The sequence below is a fragment of the Pelophylax lessonae genome (assembly GCF_965119305.1).
Source record: "Pelophylax lessonae genome assembly, chromosome: 6".
NCBI classification, from domain to species: Eukaryota; Metazoa; Chordata; class Amphibia; order Anura; family Ranidae; genus Pelophylax; species Pelophylax lessonae.
The window spans coordinates 247,827,458-247,843,662 of NC_138773.1; the positions used below are offsets into that span (position 1 = coordinate 247,827,458).

A 16,205-nucleotide genomic window follows, 5' to 3' on the forward strand; every position below is an offset into this window, starting at 1 on the left:
GGCCTTTGCTTTTAGCACTTTAGACAAAATATTTGATCCTGTCACCAGCGCCAAGAGTCTTTATATCTCATAACAGTTTAAAGTGTACAAAAAAAACTGGCATTTCTCTATCGTTCATTGACAGACGCAGCTCCTTATAATTCTTGACCATTGGAGTTATGCTGCCCCCTACAGGAGTAGAACACTAGGCAGCAAAAAGCTTTACCACTCCTATGGGGCCGTCCCTGCAGGCATAAACCCACACACTCTGCTATAGTCTTCAGTTTGTTTCTGCCTAGTTTAGTTGTAGGACCTAGTTCCCTGCTGGGACTTCGGTCTTAGTTATGTTTTTTTGGGAACCTTTTTGTAAGAGTTTATTTTTTAGTTAGTTTTGTTCCCGAGAGAACTACAAGCAACAGCCAGCTGGGTTTCGGACTTGATATGCTAGATCCTTAAGGTCTCCCAGCTTTGCCATTGAGCGTGCGCAGGTTATAGTTTAGCACTAGGCCTCGCCCCGATGGACATTATTCACTGAAAGGTTATGTTCCACTTTTCCCTGTGCAGGCGCATTCTACGAGGGCGTTGAGTGCTTCTTGTGCTTTCACTATCAGGTGACAGTGATAGAAGTTTGCAAGGCGGCAACTTGGTCGTCTGTGCACACATTCACTAAATGTTATATAGTAGATGCGTTGGCATCCTCAGATGCTTCTTTTGGCCGCAAGGTTTTGCAGGCTGCTATTTGAAAGAGACAGTCTCTTTGAGGATGTTTGTCCAGGTGAGCTCCTGTTCCTGGTTGAGCTCTATATTTTCTGGTTGGCTAAAGTTTTAGCCTTGTTGGGATTTACGTTCTTTTTTCTGCGTTGTTTTCCCACCCCTCATGTAATTCTTTGACCAATGGTCAAGAATTATATGGAGCTGCGTCTTTCAATGAACGATAGAGAAGACTGGATTTTTGTCTTACCGTAAAATCCTTTTCTCCCCTCTACTACCCCTCCCTTCTCCCCGCAGCAACCACCCCTCTATCTTGAGTGGGTTGGGGTTTTTCCTCTAAACCCTGCTTGCAACGAAACTGAAGGCTATAGCAGAGTGTGTGGGTGTATGCCTGCAGGGACGGCCCCATAGGCGTGGTAAAGCTTTTTCCTGCCTAGAGTTCTACTCCTGAAGGGGGCATCATAACCCAATGGTAAAGAATTATATGGAGCTGCGTCTGCCAATGAACTTCAGAGAAAAGGATTTTACGGTAAGACAAAAATCCAGTTTTGTTGGGGATTTCACACACGTTACACACTGATAAGAGCAACATAGTAAAGTACAAAAACCAGGAAATTCAGGGAGGATAGTGTTTGGGAACACAGGACAAGACTGGTGACAGCAGTGTTGGCAGGCACCAATAACTGAGGGCCAGGGTCAATTTGATGCAGTTTGAAAGGGAGGAAAAAAATCATGTTCTTGTTTTTAAATTGTGCTATATTCCCTACATTACTTTTTTATTTTCTCAGGTTCGCAACGTGAGGTGTATTAAATGCCACAAGTGGGGTCATGTGAACACAGACAGAGAATGTCCACTGTTCGGTCTCTCTGGGATTAATGCAAGCTCAGTCACTGCAGATGGTTCAGGTACGGAGGACACATAATGTTTGTCCTAATTAAGTGTTTAATCACAAGCCAAACTGCATGTTTTTACTTGGTAGTCTGTTTCTGATTCCCTTAAGTTTGTTAAAAGTTTATTGTGACATGAAATAAATATGAGGTTAGATATACTTTTTTAACACATTCAATCTTGTAGCATTTTCATCTGCAGGGAAAAAAATCCTTAAGCCGCACTGTGGGAAGCCTGTAAAACGAACATTAGTCCCTGGGGGCATACTACCCTTAAACTGATTTGTAAACGATCACCTTGTAAAACAACCCATTCAGTTTAAAATATTAATGAAAGGCAAACCTTTTTGTATAGATCTAAAAAAAACATTATAAATACCTTTTTTCTTTCTTTTTTACCTTTTTTAAAAGTGATTACATTCCCTTGTTTCCCTCTGTTCTTAGCTGCATAAGAGCTAGGGGGAGGAGAAGCAGCAGAACACTGTGCTTGCCAGTGATTGGCTGTGCAGTGGGGGCATGTCAGGATAGGTCTGATCATTGGAGGAGAGTACACGGAGTTCCCAGCATAGCTAGAGAACTGACCCCAGTGTGCTCTCATGCCTGGTGTGGTCAGTTTTTAATAGACCGAGGGGCTGGCAGGAACAGGGATTTTACACAGAGGAAGCAATACAAAGAGAACAGGATAGGTTCTCATACAAATACATAGTTTTTTTGAAAAGTTGATGGCTGCCCTGGACTGACCTGCTCAATAGAGGGTCTGTGGATGGGTGGTAGGTGAGAGTCACTTGGGGAAATTAACTCCCAATCAATCTGGCCCAACTGGATGAAAAAAGGCAGTGGACCCTTGTAAGGCTGCTACCTTAAGATACGGCCTAGTGGTAGTTTCCAAAGTTTCTAGTGGTAGTCGGTTAAAGGAGCGCCCAAAATCAGCAATAAGAATCCCACTTGGATCAAAAGATTGTCGTTTTGATATGACAGCATAACTGTTATGCTGTCGGTTGCAGATACGAATAGCAACATTTATGTCCTGAAGAAGGGGGAGTCTCTGTTCCCCCGAAACACGTTGGCTTTAACATGTTCTGCTACCAATAAAATGACGATCTTTTGATCCAAGTGGGATTCTTATTGCTGATTTTGGGTGCTCCTTTAACCGACTACCATACAAATACATAGTACAGCAGACCCTTATCAGGAATATTAAGTGTTGGGGTAACAAACGCTTTAAAGGATAGGTTCACCTATGTTCAGGGTTACATTAGATTTCAATATGTTTATTCATTTTTCCACAAATAAAAGTCACCTAAACATAATAATACTCCAGATCTCCCCAAAATGGAGGGAAATATACAAAGGTTTTCTGGTAGTAATGCAAACCTATTCGAACAACACATCCATAAAGTAAGTGACCAGATAGATCACAGAAAAAGAAAACCTTCAAATGGAAAGATAGTGGCGATATGGTTCCCATAGTGCAGCTGAAGTGCAACCTGATATAGATCTGGTGTATTACTCATCAAGCCGAATGGTTAACAAAACATTTGTAACATCGTTTCCTTTTAAAGATCGACTCCATACAAAATCAATTTTTTGACTGCTGGTGAGGTAAGGTAAAGATGTGTAAAGGTTTTATTGACATATAGTTTTTGTCTTAGTAGTCATTTAAAAAAAACAGGCCACACATCTTGGGGCTTACAGGAGCCCCTTTCTTCAGAGCTTGACAATGCTGGGCTAGAAAGGAACGTCTGGACAAAATTGTTTTGGGAATCCTGAAGTTTTAATTTTAAAAACTATACAAGGGAAGTAGGAAAATCTGTTCAGAATATGAAGTCCATTTATGGCATTCATATGGAACTTTAATCATGGCATCACTACATTCCAGGTTGCCTTGATTATTATTACAGCAGTAATCTTTGTTTTATTGGGTACAGTATGTCTTTCTGCAGTAATACAAGATTGCTGCCTTCTGTAGTTCTTGGCTTTATTTCTTACAGAATGTTTCAAATAATTGCTTATTTGCATACTAAAGCAATTAGTTGTATAAGCCTAGCCTCTGACAGGTCTTAAAACAGACCTTCACCCGGATTGTGAAAAATACAATAAAGGCATTTTTAAAGCATAAAATGGCTGTTCAAAAATATTCCCTTTTTAAATATAGACTTTTTTGTTTCTTTGCATACCCTTGGCATAGTTATGTTCAGTGCTCTTATACCTGCAGTTATCTTCAGTAAGAGCAGATGATTACCTCACCCTTAATTTCCCAAATTTAGTGTTGTAACCCGCCTGTCTTCTCCATAATGCACTGGAGCTGTTTTGTAGTTCACCAATCTAGCTAGGAACAATGTAGCTGAAAGGAGTGCAGCACAGGCAGAGAATGCAGGAAACAAACCTACTGTTAAAATCTTTTTATTTTATCTATTTCCATACTACAATTTAGAAAAGTTTATTTTGGGGCTTATATACACTTTAATTGTATCATTAGCTCCACTGAAGACCTTCAATGCTCGATCACAGATGGTAATCTTATAAATGAGAATTTTTCAATGTAACCTCCCTTTGCATCTGCTTTTGATACCCAAAACCAATGGTCCTCAACTCCGGTCCTCAGGGCCCACTAACAGGCCAGATTTTAAGTATTACCTTGGGGAGATGCAGACTAGAGTACTGCAATCACTGAGCAGCAAATGATATCACCTGGGATGTATTTCAGTTATCTTGCAAATCTGGCCTGTTAGTGGGCCCTGTAGGCCAGGGTTCAGGACCACTGCCCTAAACTATATAAATCCCAGGAGATGAAAGATTAAAGCAGAGCTCCACCCAAAAGGAACATGGGTACCCGCTCCCACTTCCAGCTCACTTGCCACCCCTTCACAAAGCGCAGCCAGGCTTCACTACTGTATTCCCTTAGTCAAGATGGCAGCGTCGGCACCTGATAGTGGATTGAAAAATGGGCTCAGGTGAGGACACTGCTGGATTATTGGACAGGTAAATGCCCTAATATTAAAAGTAAGCAGCTACAGGGTGTGTAGCTGCTGAATTTACATTTTTGGAGGGGAACCTGGAGCTCCTCTTTAAGCATGGCAATGTGCCTGCATTCGATCTTAGCTGAAATAAAGATGTTAATTAGGCTGGCTAAAAGAAAATTGATATTTTCGGCTGTCCTGTAACGTTTAGCCCCTGTGCACACCAGTACTGGAACCATTGTAATAGCTGCGACTCATGTCCCAGGGACTTTGAAAATGGTTCCTGCACTACTTTTTGCTGATTTCTTTGCCACTTGCATATACTTCTGTTTATGAAGTCGAAAGTCACAGTGAAATCAGCAGTGCAAATGCCACTGATGTGCGGCTTTGCAAAAACAATAAAGTAGTGCGATTTCAAAGCCGCCCCGGCGTGAACGGGGGCTAAATCATCGAATTGTGTCTCCAGAATTCTGGAGTTCCTGTTCACTCGTGGCATCTTTTTTTAAGGGGTCCTTTCTTCATGTTAGACTTTTTAAAATCATATTATTGAGAATTCTACAGAAGTGGGTAAGTACAACCAAAACCGCACAGTGTGTGGAAAAAAGCTAGGAACCACAGCAGAGAATACACTTTGCTTGAGGCCCCATGAAAATAAAGAATTCACGGCTGAAATGTCACTTTTGTTGGACTGAGGTTTTCCAAATTCGTCGGCAGTCAGCCATACTTGTCTGTCTCTACTTTTCTGCTATTTTTTTTTAACTTTGTAGTCACTGTTGAATTAGTGCCGCTGTTTTCCTCTTATCACTCTCGAAGTATACAGTAAGGATATCTCCTCTGCATTAGTGTATAGAGATGACCACATCGGGTCATTTAGGTGACTGTTCATGCCGTCTACATTTATTGATGAGCTAAAGAAGTAAAAACAATCCCACTACTGATTTTCAACCAACGTGGGCCTTGTAGTTGTACCACTATATTATTAAGGACTAAATTGGCTCAGATACGTCACTGGGATTTGTTTTTACTCCCGAGGATCTTCAGTAAATGCATACAAATGTTAATAATGCTTATCTTTTGTGCTTGCTGAGTAATGATGCTTATCTTTTGTATTTGCTAAGTAATGCCTAGTACATGCAGGGAGTTTATCGTTCTACCCAGTGGGCAGAACAAAAAAAAAAACTGACAGAACACTGTCATAGCATAAGCGATGTTAGTACAGCAATCCCCCACTGCGCTCAGGGCCATTGGCTGCATGCGCAGATCGAATGCTGGTTTTCCATCATGCCCATTTGATAAAAAGGTGGTGGTCGTTAGACCGGCTTCTGTCGGACAGGCTGCTGTAGGCACAGGCCGAGTATCGGCCAGATTCTGTTGAACCAGCAGATATTAGGCCCATGTGGACCAGCCTTAATTGAGGTGCTTCTCTCAAGACTCTAAATTAGGAAAGGTGTGTCTGTATCTGGAAATGGCATTTAGTGTTAGTAATAAGCAGGCATGGGGCCTTGTACAGTATCTCTTTTTGTAAATATTTTATCTTTTCATGTGACAACACTGAAGAAATTACACTTTGCTACAATGTAAAGTAGCGAGTCCCCTCAAATTAACACAACACACAGCCATTAATGTCTAAACCGCTGGCAAAAAAAGTACACCCCTAAATAAAATGTCCAAATTGGGCCCAATTAGCCTTTTTCCCTCCCTGGTGTCATGTGACTCATTAGTGCTACAACGTTTCAGGTGTGACTGGGGAGCAGGTGTGTTAAATCACTCTCACTCTTACTGGTCACTGGAAGTTCAACATGGCACCTCAAGAACTCTCTGAGGATCTGAAAAAAAGAATTGTCCTACATAAAGATGGCCTAAGCTATAAGAAGATTGCCAAGACCCTGAAACTGAGCTGCAGCACGGTGGCCAAGACCATACAGCAGTTTAACAGGACAGGTTCCACTCAGAACAGGCCTTGCCGTGGTTGACCAAAGAAGTTGAGTGCACGTGCTCAGCGTCATATCTAGAGGTTGTCTTTGGGAAATAGATGTATGGGTGTTGCCAGCATTGCTGCAGAGGGTGGGGGGGATCAGCCTGTCAGTGCTCAGACCATACGCCACACACTGCATCAAATTGGTCTGCGTTGCTGTCATCTCAGAAGGAAGCCTCTTCTGAAGATGATGCACAAGACAGCCCGCAAACAGTTTGCTGAAGACCAGCAGACTAAGGACATGGATTACTGGAACCATGTCCTGTGGTCTGATGAGACCAAGATCAACTTATTTGGTTCAGATGGTGTCGCCTGTGTGGTGGCAACCAGGTGAGGAGTACAAAGACAAGTGTGTCCTGTCTACAGTCAAGCATGGTGGTCAAGGCCAGGGCAAGGATTTTTGCCGCCCTAGGCAAAATAAAAGTTGCCGCCCCCCCAACCCCCCCCCCCCATATGCTCTCCAACCCCCCATCCCAAGTTGCTGAAGGGGTGAAACCTCAGCTCAGCTCCACCTACTCTCCTCCCCCGCCAACGTCAGCCGGCGGAAGAGACCTAATGCGCATTCGCAGCAATGGCCGCACACACACATTAGACCTCCCAGTAGGAAAGCATTATTCAATGCTTTCCTATGGGGATGTCGGCGACGCTGGAGGTCCTCGCATAGCGTGACTTGCTGTAGCGCTCAGGCGGCACAGCATGAGGGATGCCGCACCGGCTAGCGGCCGGTCCATTAATGATTCCGGGTGCAGGATGCCGGTGCCCCCTGCTAAGTTGCGCCCTAAGGAGCTGCCTAGGTCACCTTACAGGTAGCGCCAGGCCTGATGGTGGTGGGAGTGTCATTGTCTGGGGCTGCATGAAGTGGGGAGCTACAGTTCATTGAGGTAACCATGAATGCCAACATGTACTGTGATATACTGAAGCAGAGCATGTTTCTCCCCCCTTCGGGGACTGGGCCGCAGGGCAGTATTCCAACATGATAACCCCAAACACACCCCCAAGATGACCTCTGCCCGTTAAAGAAGCTGAGGGTAAAGGTGATGGACTGGCCAAGCATGTCTCCAGACCTAAACCCTATTGAGCATCTTCGGTGGAGGAGCGCAAGGTCTCTAACATCCACCAGCTCTGTGATGTCGTCATGGAGGAGTGGAAGAGGACTCCAGTGGCAACCTGTGAAGCTCTGGTGAACTCCATGCCCAAGAGGGTTAGGGCAGTACTGGAAAATGGTGGCCGCACAAAATATTGACACTTTGGGCCCAATTTGGACTTTTTCACTTAGGGGTGTACTCACTTTTGTTGGTAGCAGTTTAGACATTATTGGCTGTGTGTTATTTTGAGGGGGCAGCAAATTTACACTGTTATACAAGCTGTACACTCCTTTACATTGTAGCAAAGTGCTATTTCTTCAGTGTTGTCACATGAAAAGATAAAATAAACTATTCACTTTTGTGAGATACTGTACCTTTAAATGATCCCATATCTCTGGTAAATCTTAATATTTTTACATTGACAGCACATGTAATTTAGCTGACTTATAAAGCTGATCATAATGTAAACCTCAGTATACCATTCTGTAAACCTCTGGAGTCATCACAAAGATCCTCATATTTGTGGACAGGGCAAATATTGGTGGAACTATTGATCAGCAGTGTTGTGGGTTTTTTTATTTATTTTTAATCTAACTTTTATTAATACTTCTTTAATAACTCCACTTCCAAGGGCTGTTATGGCCATTCTCCCTCCTCCATAACCATCAGCACACATGCTTGAGCAAATCAATAGAAAAAACATTTATTGGAAGAATTATAATTAATAATTAAGAAAAGTCCTAGCTTTTAATTGAGTGCTCACACACATTTACTCATTCATATTTTCCGATCCACTCAAGTACTACAACGGGTACTTTTGTGGCACTTTAACATTTACTTTTTATTTGTTTTTTGTTCTATTGAATCTATTGGTGGATGTTATAAAGATCTTTTATTTTCTTTTGAAATGTGATGCCAATAACCACTGGTATAGTGTCTAATTATCTCAGGGCTTTCTTTGTTAGGAGCATTTTAGGTCTGACCAGGGGGTTATTGATAAATTTCATCTCTCCTCTGTTACAATGAACATTGCACATCTAAGCTGCATATTTCAGTAGAAAAACATGGAATTTGTCATTGCTAACCTATCTTTTGCTAGTTGATTGGCAGTAATGCTGATCCCGGTGACTTTAGTAGTTTGTGTCGTGAGCAAGTATACGTATAGGGACTTCTGACTTTCCTAATCTGCTTGTTTTTTGTCTGGATTTTTTATGGTTCTTGTCTTTTCTGTGTATGCCAAGGCTTTTCTGGTGAATTTCAGTCTTTAAAGCTGAAATCCAGGCAGGTGTAAAGGAAACCAATGAATGCATCCCTGGGAGCAGGGAGATTACACCACTATTTTTCTTAAAGTAGAACAAACTTTTTGGAAAAAAAAAAAATTTAGCACAAGGGGAAGGGTTTATATCACCTGTGAGGTTTATTTTTGCAATTTTTGTTCCTTTAGGGAGATTTACATTCACTTCCTTGTCTTCTTCTTCTTTTTTTTTTTTTTTTTTATATCCAAACGGGAAGTGAGTGGAAATTAAGGGGAATTTCTCAGGGACCCTCAGGTCACCAGAGCTAGTGTCCCAATTGGAAGCTTTGACCTCTGTTACTTTTCTAGGGACAACTCAAAATTTGGGATTTTCTTTTACTTTCACTTTCAATGATAGGTAAATGGAACAAATGGGGACACAGACGGCAATAAAAACTGACAGGGGTTCAAATTCATCTCCCTTCTATCCAAAACTAAAAACAAAAAAAAAAGTTTTGCCTTTTTAGTTATACTTTAATGGCTAAAAACAAAAATCCTTTGGTAAGTGGAGCTGCTCCTTTTTTTGTTTGCCTGGAGTTTAGCTTAAAATAAAGGTATTCATTTTCTTTTATGTTTGTGTACAACTTGTGTGGTAAGGTAATCTCCTCCTAGTTTTGCACATTTGCAGCACTGGAATCCTGTGTTGGCTTCAGTCTGCCTAGCCAACATGGACTTTTATATTTTCACATGCTTTTTTGCATGCTCTGATTTCCTTTCATTGTCTAGGGATTAGCTCAAGCTTGTTCAGATCCTAATCTGAACCTATCTGTACAATCCCACCAGGAAGTTTCCTGCCTGCAGCTGTACATATACAAGAGGAGAAGGTGCGGTTGTGAGGTGGGGAATGCCTTGACCTCTTAGGATTGGCCCAGTACAGTGACCACTTCCTGGTGGGCTTGCTCACATAGATTCAGACTAAGCTCAACACTACTGCCGTCCCAGAAAAACTTTGTATGTTTATTGACATCCAAACTAAACTGCTGAGAACAGATATCATTTATTAATGGATCCAAAATGGTAACTGCAGTGCTGATAGTAATCGCTTTCCTCCTTTCATGTTTCTTGTGGAGCCATGGCAAACAAAAGGAAGAATCCAAGTGTTATAGGGTATAGCAAAGTTCCTCACTCACTTTTATAAGAAGACCCCCCCCCCCCCCCATTGCATTTGTTTCGGTGGCATAATGTCAATAGTTAACAGACCTGTACCGTCCAGACTATTGGCACACCGGTATAAAAATAATGTAAGGGGTGGTTAAACTGCACACAGCCGTATATACATCCATGTTCAAGCAATATCCGCTTACACATCTGTAGGGTGGCCAAGACATTGTTTAGTATTTATATGCATTTCTTTACATCCACCTCTGGTGAAATATCTACAGCTAGATGTAATGTATTCTGTAGTCTCTAAAACCATGTGTGGAGCTCTATGAATAAATTGTAATCTCCTCTGTTTTATATAGGCTTCCAGGATTACCATTTTTTTTTTCCTTTTTACAATGACCCACTTTGAGACCCATATCTTACGCCGTATGCTACCAACCTGTGGTCCTTTTTGTAAGTTTTCTGTGTGAATTAATTTACACCTAAAACATGGACCAGACTACATTTAGCAGTGTGAAATGCAGCATTTGTGTTCAGAGAAGTGTATGAACATGGATTCATTTTTTTTCTAGTCACTTCTGTTGGCTCTTATAGATATTTTTTTTAATATCTAGTCAAAATGGTTCTTTTTGATAACATAACAGAGAATGAAACAAAGCACGTAAAAACGCTAGGGTAGGTCTAAAAATACACATGACTATGGTTAAGGTCACCACCCAACAGCATGAGGAGTCAGGGGAGGGTCCCTCTTGACGCAGCCAGCCTGGCTTCATGGAGATGCTCAAATCCAAGGCTGCAATGATGAAAAAGATTTGCTAGGTATCTCTACATGGTGGCTTGGTCTTTGGAAATTCGGAAGCTTCAGAAAGGATGGCAATGCAGTGTTCTCGAAGAGCCGGTACATACAACGGTCCTGTGTTCTTTCTGCTCCACAGATGTCAGGTGAACATATAGGGAGCCAGCAATAAGTCTATGAAAAAGGAAGGCAGTGTCTGCCAATAGCCTACAGGCATCAGTAACAAAGAAAATGAAAGATGGTGGAAGGTACAATGGCACTGCGATACATTTTACACAATCCCTGACCCTTAAACTGACTGATGTTCTTTACTCCTGGTAGATCCAGGTAATGGGTTTTTGTCAGAATTAATTTACATTCTTTTTGACATTGTTTGAAAATCGAATGCATTTTAGCACTAGAGATGATGAACATGATCTATTGTAACCTCCTTATGCAGAAGTTTCATGCTTCTATAAATCTTCATACAACAAAAAAAAAATCCAGTATTTATGGCTTTATACAGGTCATGTTACCAACACTTTTTATGCAATGAGTTGGGTGTTTTTTAGTAGAGAATTCGTGAAGGGGAATTGCCATAAGGCTAAATACTAGAATCCATTAACATTACCTGTATTTCCCCCAGATGGTATTAGATAATTGATAACGTTGACGCAGGGTTACTGTTTTGTAAAGTCAGGTCCAGTGGGACAGTCTGTTGTTTGTACATGAGATCAGCAGGTCCTCCTAGGTGTGAAAAGAAACGTGTGCTCAGAAAAAGAAAACTAGGACAGATATTCAAAAAGGTTGAACAGCCCGTGGCCTGAAATCAACCATTTGCATAAGTGTTCATTCATTGGCTACAGGGTAAGTACAACATGAATACCTTTACACGTTTCGGCCATAAGGCCTTAATTAGCATAAGGCCTTATGGCAAAAGCGTGTAAGTGTATTCATGTTGTACTTCTTCTGTAGCCAATAAACACTTTTGCAACTGGATGATTTTGGGTTGCTGGCTGTTCACCCTTTTGAATTTCTGCATTGAGTGTGAGTGGAAGACCCTGCCAGCCTGAGCACCGATTTCTTCGCTTTTTATTGGGACCCCGATAAGAGTTGCTCTTTTGTGTATGAGGATAAGGCTAATATTGTATCAGCAACAGGAATGCCACACACCAAGATGCTAAATAATCATCCTTTATTAAAATAGCTAGCAGGGATAAATTCTTTTTTTTTAAATGTTTAGCTCTAGACACAGCACTTTCAAAGAATGTTTGAGAGCGCTGTGCCTAGCACGAAACATGCCAGAATATAATTTGTTCCTGCTGGCTGCTTTAATAAAGGAAGATTTGTTTTTTCTTCTCGGGTGTGCAGCATTCCTGTTGCTAATACAATTGATTGCTTTGGGGGAGAGGAGCCGAGCCAGCACCTGAGATGTCATTGTGGAGCCTGGAGCACCATGTGAAATATCTAAGGCTGATATTGCTTACTTCTCCATCTGTAAAAGCTACGTAATTTGATGGCTTTCATGTTGGTATAATGGATTCATCTGACTTGGAACATTTGTGTTGTCACTGAAGACTAGAATTCCTTGTCTGCATAACTATTTTGAGTTATTTCATCAAAGTATTGAAGCAATTGGATCAACATCACAGTCTGGCAATTTCGAAGGGGAGGTCAGCTGGCATTCTCTCACTAATGATTTCCTTCAAGCAGCAGGGTTATTTTAAAACATTTTGAAATATAAGATGTAAAACCCAGCTATGGCATACAACTGATCTATAATTTATGCAGGTTTAGTTCACTCCATTTAAGATACAGTTAGCCTGTCATAACATACATTTAAAAGAGTGAGATGTACTTATCTTTTTTACATTGGAAGATATTGGTGATTACAGCAAATTGGTTACAGAAATTGCAATTCAGCAGCAGTCCAGTCAATGATTCCTTTTGCAGAAGGCATGCCAGGCACTGCTGATTCTTAAATCAATGGTCAGATGGTACCTTTCACCAATTTCAGCAATTGGCAGCAGCTTCTATTTAGACTACATACTACAGAGAGCCATAAATCTGATCACATTTGCTAGTATGAGTGATTAAAACTATAGTAATTCCCCACCTCTTATGACCTATCATGTGTTGGTATTTAGAAAGTTCATACCCTATTTGTACAATATATTTTTATTAAGATGTTTATCATAAAGAGTTACAAAAAAGAAAAGAAATTGTACATTAGGCATATTTAGTGACAAGTTTATGGCTCTTGCCATAGAAATTATTAAGACAAAATTACAAATCTCTATTAAAAAGTTGAATACCAAAAACCATGGTTGGGTGTGGAGAGAAAAAAGGGGGAAAAAAATGTCGTCGAGGTGTCCAATAATATATAAATAGATGTAAATTCTAGGTTTGCGGTCCGGTAAAGGAATTATAAGATAGTAGGGTTGCAAAATTAGGGTTTTTCATAAGATATCCAGGGGAGCCATATGTCTTGGAAATGAGATTATCGATCATATAACAGAATCTTCTATTCTGTTATTGGGGGTATACAAAAAAAAAAAAAAATATATATATATATATATATATATATATATATATATATATATATATATATATATATATATATATATATATATCTATATATATCTTTGCTCACCCTATTTGTGTCTTCAAAATTTGTACAAAGTATGAAAAATATATATGAAAGAAAAGTTATGAAAGAAAATATTACTGTTAAAGGTGCTGCTACTTATAAAAGCCTGAATACAAGAATTTATGTACATATAACTGATAAGTGTGCAACCAATTATTCAATATTCGTGTTAGGGTGAATACAATTCAATAAAAAAAAAAAAACTTTTATAAATTTGGGAGTTGGGTATAGGCTGGGATTTCAAATATCTCGGAATTACCGCTCTGGCAGCCACAAAAAAAAAAAAAAACTAAAAATCCCCATCCTAAACTTTGAGACAGATTCTGGGAACTTTGATAATAATGCTATTGGGGAGTTTGGGGGCACTGCATCTGAGGCATAAGCATTATATATTTTAAAAACATTATCCTAGAATGGATGCAATTTAGAGCAACTCCACCATATATGCTGAATGGTGCCTACATGGGATAAACCTCACCAATATTGGTCTGATGTATTTGGAAATATTTTATATAGCATCAAAGGACAGTGGTACCATCTCATAATAACTTTATAGTATTGTTCCTGTACTTTACTCACAACAGAAAATGTATGAATCAATGTATAAGATTTACGAATGACACTTATGCGAATTGGATGCGGGATTTCCCTGCACCCAATTCACATGACAGGAGTTTGTGACTGGCTCTCAATGGAGCCGGTTCACACAGCTCCGGGGCAGCTGCAGAGCGAATTGCACAAGCAGTCCTGTGCGTCTTTGGCTCAGATTTAGGTCCGAATTCAGGCAAATATTCGGGCCTGAAATGGGGAACAGGGACTCACTGGACCCCTGCTGTCAGCCGCATCCGTATGAAGTGTGAACCCAGCCTGAAAGTTTATACCCTTTTTTGGACACATTCCGGAAGGGGTTTATCTCTCTGTTGCTGAATGACTAGATCTATTTCAGCCTCCATTGTCTGTAGTGCAGATAGCAGCTAAAGTATTAGTAGCGAAGTGTAAAACTATCTTTCTCTTACGTCCTCCGACAGTCGCCGCCTCTTCATATTCGTCACAATGGGGTAATTGACCTTTGCTCCGTAGGAGTAGCTAGGCAACAGAATATGTCAATATTAAAGCTTTTAACATATCCCACCCCCAGGGGGTGGTCCCCTCAGTCAATACCCTCCTACTTCCTGTAACCATACCTCAATTTCATTGTCTAGCTTTCAGGAGTTAGCTGGCTGTTTCTGTGCTGGGGCATTTTGTCTCAGCCTTTATCTTCTTTTTGATTTTATTTGAGTTTTTTTCTCTCTCTTTACTTAGCTGTTACTTTTGTCAGCATTAGTTAGTTCTTCTGATGAAGAGGATCGTGCAGGCTGGGTCTCGGGCTGGCCCCCCTGGTCGCAGGTTGTGGGCCAGTGGCTTCCCAGCCTGCCATCGAGCGTTCAGTCAGGTATTTTTCCTGGCATATGTGAACGACCCATCCCTGTTCGCTGCAGGGATGCTGTGGTGAGGTGGCTACCTCACAGGACGCCATGCGGTTTCGCACCGCAGTTCTACTGCGTCCTGGCTGCGACTCTCCCTGTCCCATGTTCAGTGGCTTGATCGCTTGTGCGGGTTCCCCACGCCATTCAGAAGGTAAGTGTACTCTGTGTGGGGACCTGTCTGTTTAGTGGATGTCAGTCTGGGACTGTGTAACCCTGCATGTCTGTTCACACGATTGGGCTCCCTGTCTGGTTTGATGCTGCTGTGGGCTGCAAGGAGGGGGGCTGTTATACACTGTTCTGTGTTACAAACTGTGTGATTCTCTGTGTGACATGCTGTATGTTGTAGGGCATGCTGTGGATCATGTTTTGTGCAACATGCGGCGGCTGCTGCTGCGGTCCGCCATTTTATTAATAGCTGCAGGCTTATGAGGGCCATTTCTGTGTGCTGGGAGCGGCGTTTTTGGCGCCAAGCGCCGCCATTTTGGCGGCGATCGCTCGGGCCACATGTCAGCGCTGCATGCTCTGCCTTTGCAAGTCCCTCACCGGTGGCCATGTTTGTGGAGCCTTCCATAGGCTTTATAGGAGCGGTCTGTGTTACATCGCTTCCTTTCCCTGAGAACAGCGATCGGTGCAGCAGCTTGAGTGGTCTCTCCAGGTTTTATCTTCCTTATTCTTGTATTCCTTGCCTATGTTTTTGTGATTCTCCCTGTGGGGGTAGGTGTGTGCTGTGTGTGCGGTGGGCTCCGCTCGCCGCGAGCTTAAAGGGGCAGTACTCCTTTTTTTCCTACACACATTTGGGGGCATGGTTTCTCAGAAAAGCAAATTTCCCCCCACTTAGTGGGGGGCCAAGGGACTGCTGCTGCTCCCCCCGCGGGGTGTGATTTGGCTACTGTCGTGGCTTACTTAGCTGCTCAGGTGCAGATGCTTGTGGCTGCTCAATCCACAAAACGGCCCAGAGTTTCAATTTCCTCTGATTCAGAGGGCGATGGTGATGGGGCTGCTATGGCTGGGGTCACCTTATCGGGGTCCCGCTCGTCCCTGGACCTTGTGGGGTCTGAAGGGGAGGCAGAAGTTGAAGGGGTTGATAATTCCCCCCCTGGCTCGTCTGAAGAGCTTGCACTCATGGATGAATTGGTTGCTTCTATCAAACAAACACTGCATTTGCAGGATGAACCATGTCCTCAAGCGCGTCCTGGTGGCTGACTCTTCCCCTCCGGTGACGTTGGCTATGGTGGATCAAATCCATCAGGGTGTCATGTATTTGTGTGATGCGGACTTAGATATAGTCCCTTTGGCTGCACGTGTGCACAGCGTGGCG

At 42.0% G+C, this 16,205-nt stretch overlaps 1 protein-coding gene across 1 annotated transcript in view; it reads left to right on the forward strand.

The window, feature by feature from the left end:
- The window catches only part of CIRSR (corepressor of RBPJ and splicing regulator), a 75,163-nt gene that overhangs the window by 20,468 nt on the left and 38,490 nt on the right, over positions 1-16,205 (forward strand). The window contains exon 6 of the mRNA XM_082262101.1: positions 1,479-1,596. Coding sequence (XP_082118227.1) covers positions 1,479-1,596 — 118 coding nt within the window. The remainder of the gene's footprint in view (positions 1-1,478; positions 1,597-16,205) is intronic.